The sequence below is a fragment of the Sinocyclocheilus rhinocerous genome, unplaced genomic scaffold (assembly GCF_001515625.1).
Source record: "Sinocyclocheilus rhinocerous isolate Xijiao unplaced genomic scaffold, SAMN03320098_v1.1 scaffold60, whole genome shotgun sequence".
Classification (NCBI taxonomy): domain Eukaryota; kingdom Metazoa; phylum Chordata; class Actinopteri; order Cypriniformes; family Cyprinidae; genus Sinocyclocheilus; species Sinocyclocheilus rhinocerous.
Genome location: NW_015656173.1, coordinates 346,539 through 350,838, shown reverse-complemented (window position 1 = coordinate 350,838; position 4,300 = coordinate 346,539). Strand labels below are relative to the sequence as shown.

The window sequence follows — 4,300 nt, the reverse complement described above, 5'->3', positions numbered from 1 at the left end:
AACTTCTGATACGTGCAGCATGATTGCGTGAACATTTCTGAGCGGCAAAAGTGATAGATCTGAAAAGCAATATATTGTGAGAGGGCCGTGTGTTACCGCGTCCCAAACGGCTCAAAATAATAAACCACAAAGTTAACAAAACGATGCACTCCGCTGTGCTGAGCGAGAGCGCTTCTCTGCTGCCTTCACGTGCTATCGGAAACTTCCTATTTCCCACAGTCGTAAGCTCGTAAACTTCCTATTTCTCACACTTTTCAGTCATAAGCTCTTCATGTGAGCGCTGCTCTGCTGCAGGCTTGGTCCCCCTTCCTAAATGCGCTCATTGGTTGAGACGCGTGATGACACCCATCCCAAGCCAGTACTGATCAACATCCCACCCCTCCTGTGACCCATATGGTTTGTCTGTATGTGTATTCAGAGCAAGTGAGCAACGGACTTTCATAATAATAAAAAACTGCACTAACACGCGATAAAATAATTGTTGCCGTTAATCAATTAATGCGTTAACGCGACAATAACGCGTTAACTTGCCCAGCCCTAAAAAAAAAATTAAATTTTTTAAATTATACTGAAACCCTAAAGTGAATTTTACACACACACACACGCGCGCGCAAGTGTACACTTTTTTTCTTTCTTTCCCAAAAGTCACTTTAGTGGCCCCGTACAATTCACCTGTAGCAAAAAAATAATTTTGGACCCTACACACAACAAAACTTTTGACTATTTGCAAATTTTACTAACAAACTAATAACAATAATAACGACAATATATTTTCCTAGGCACATTTCCTCAAGTGAATACATTATGCAACATTTCTGATCAGACCTGTCTGAGTACTATATAATCCCCAGCTACGATACGTTACACATTAAAGAATATAAGTGTATATATGAGACATTTTCAAGCGTTTGAGGTTATTCTGAGGAGAGGTGTAACATGTTCAGTCTAAAATCAATTGTTTCAACCTTTCAAATTGACTCTCAATAGCTCAGGAAGATAAACAGGAACTAGTGAAGCACAGCTGGACATCAATTCATAATCATGACCTCCTAATATGTGCAGTGGTTCGAGTGACATAGGGGGAGGAAAATAAAATTAGCAATTAAAATGAGTAATATTAGCACCTACTCTTACTGCTCTCCACCTGTAATTGTTAGAACCAACAATTGAATAGAACCAAGTTGAAGAAAAAAAAAAGCTGTGTGAATGTGCTTCCGAGTGGAAAAGACAACTGAATAAATTGAAGAGAACATTATTAAAGGAAACATATGAGAGGACATGACTGTAAATTTTTCTAGTGACATCACTGTTATAAACTCACCTCAATTGTGAACTGCTTTCTCTTGAGTTTGAAGGCCAAGTCTTTCGTATCAGGTACCTCACATGACAGACAGTTCAGACGGGGCAACTGACGAACATGCAGGAGACCTGAACAAACAATAAAGACATTAAAAGCGAATCATATCACTGTGTAAATGTGCTGGAAATACATACGGATGAGATATATTGTTCAGTATAGACTTCAAAAGTTCATTCAAAAGCACTGAACTGAGCTGATTGAAAATACATTAAAATTGTGAAATATTATTACAATTCAAAATAACTCTTTTCTATTTGAATATATTTTAAAATGCTATTTATTTCTGTGATGTAATGCTGAATTTTCAGCATCAGTCTTCAGTGTTAAATGATCCTTCAGAAATCATTCTATGTTGATTTGCTGCTCAAGAAACATTTCCTATTAACAATGTTGAAAACAGACGTGCTGCTTAATATTTTTTGTGGAAACCATGATATATTATTTTCTTTGGTGAACAGAAAGTTAAAAAAATGGCATTTACTTGAAGTAGAAATCTTTTGTAACATTACTGTCTTCACTGTCACCTTTGATTCAATTCAATTCAAGTTTATTTGTACAGCGCTTTTTACGATACAAATCGTTGCAAAGCAACTTTACAGAAAATTAAGTTTCTACAATATTTAGTGGTAGCTTATCTGTGGTGAATGTCAGTTTATGTACATATGGCAGAAATGTACAGAAAAATCAATTAAAGACGTAATCAAACAGACGATGAACACTATTAACAGCAATTATTATATGATGCATTATATGATATACGATGATCAAATTAATGCATTCTTGCTGATTAAAACTATTAATTTCTTTCAAAAAAAATTGTCTTACAGGTTGTGAGCAACAACTTTTTCTAAGTGCATGTTTTGCATTAGGTGCAATGTGTGTGAATAGGTTTCTAACACTGCGGCACTATATTTCAAACAATTAAGTTTTAATACAAGTTTTTAGACTGAAATTGCATTTAAAATTCATTTTTCTCAAAAATCTGATGCGTTACATTTCATTGAGCATGGTGTTTCTTACTACATTCACAATATAGCACAGGCTAATAAACAAGTTCGCTAGCAAAGATTTTTCTCAGGTTTGTTATGCCTATTCCGTATTTAAACAGACTCTGCTTTTCATTGTCTGCTGAGTTTTACTGTGGGCACATGCCGCTATCACCTTTCACACTGGCCACCATAGCATTGTATCAACCATTATTTTATTAGTTGCACCAATGGGCAGAAATCAAAACATACGAGAGAAGAAGTGCAGCGGAGGGAGGAGAGAAATAGGTTGGTGGGAGGGAGAGAAAGCAAGAGAGGTGAGTGGAGGATGGGGGTAAAACAAGGTCAGTCAGCACAGGGGCATGTTGGGAAGAGAGAAAGCTTTTTCGACCTCTATCTCTCTTTAATTTCTAGCTCCATTTTTTTCTGTTATGCGGCCAGTAGAAATATGACATTAAAAAGAAGCGCTGAAGACCAGGATGAGGGGGATGAGAGGACGGAAAGAGCATGTGTGTATGTGTGTGTGTAAAGGCCCCGCTTGTAAAGGGACCCGTGCGCTAGGTTGATTCCGCTCGAGTTGATTCGCTGTGACAGGACTCCCAACATGCTTCGTGCAGTGGACGCACCACAGAAAAGAAAGAGTGGCCTCATGTATGTCTTCACATTCACTATTGTCTATAAGACCTTATGGCAAAGCATTAATTCATGAAACGAGGTGAAAATCCAAAATCAATAGCAAGAGCTAACACTCTCTGAACTAGGGCTGTCACAATTATGAAATTTGGCTGACGATTAATTGTCTGTTTTAGGGCTTTGGCGATTATGCCGATTATCATGATTAATTATCTGTTTTTTATGGCTTCATTATATAACTGTGATTAATTTAAGGGTTCAGTAAATAATTATGTTATCTTTTAATATTTTTTGAGTTATTATTTTGCAGTGTAAGATTACATAGAGTATTCCAAATTCGAAGAATTGGCCAATACCGATCCAACACCAGCGCTATTTTTTTTCTACACCACTACAGAATATCAATACTGTGTTAGTGGAACTAATGGTCACTCTTTTTTTAACCCCTTTGTTAAACATAATCCACTAAATACTCACTTCCTCATTACAGAGAAAATCTACATTTGAATAAAAATATATAATCTATGAAATTAAACTAGCTGACTATATTTAGCAGCAAAAACAATATCTTGAAAAAAAACTTTGGTGCACATTATACAATTTAAACATGTTTATTCTGTTAACTATTTGTATTCTTACTAAATACATGAAAAAAAGCTTCTAATAATCTTTCTGTGTGCAAAACTTTGATAATGTGAAACGCTTCACACAGAGCGGCACAAAGCTCTTATGCACATCCAGGGTGCAGAATGATGTGCTTGAAGCAACATGGAGTCGCAGCGCACTGCAGTCCACACGGTACAAACAAAGAGAAGAGAAATGAGAGAGCAATGAACTCCAGCAAGATGTCATTTATGCGAATCCCCAGACCTTTATCTACACCTTAAGTATTATAATGGGAATATATCATCTTGGAGAGAGAGTTTTACCGTGCTGACTGTCATAACTGAGCATGACGTGCTGTTTGAATGCTGAGCGGAGAATAACTGACAGCTGCAGCAGAAGGAAGATGAGTTTCTGTAAACTTAAATTTAACAATGTAAATACAATTCTGTCCCTCACATTAAGATATGGAATGGCTTCAGATGATATAGACTACACAGTGCATGAAAACCAAACTGGTGCTCTTCTGTTTCTTTTGGTGTATGACTCCCCCCTGTGCCGTATAAAAAGCACAATAATGGTTGTCTGAAACAACCGCGGTTAGTTCAAATAATCGCGATTAGACGGTTATTTAATTATTGCGACAGTCCTACTCTGAACACCTTATTTTTTTCAAACACTTCAAAAAAAAAAAAAAAAAAAAAAAAAAAAAAAACAA

At 36.4% G+C, this 4,300-nt stretch overlaps 1 protein-coding gene across 1 annotated transcript in view; it reads right to left on the bottom strand.

Moving 5' to 3' along the window:
• LOC107719792 (elongator complex protein 4-like) overlaps nt 1–4,300 on the bottom strand; it is a 67,255-nt gene that overhangs the window by 28,640 nt on the left and 34,315 nt on the right. Inside the window, 1 exon segment of the mRNA XM_016527306.1 lies at nt 1,322–1,428. Coding sequence (XP_016382792.1) covers nt 1,322–1,428 — 107 coding nt within the window.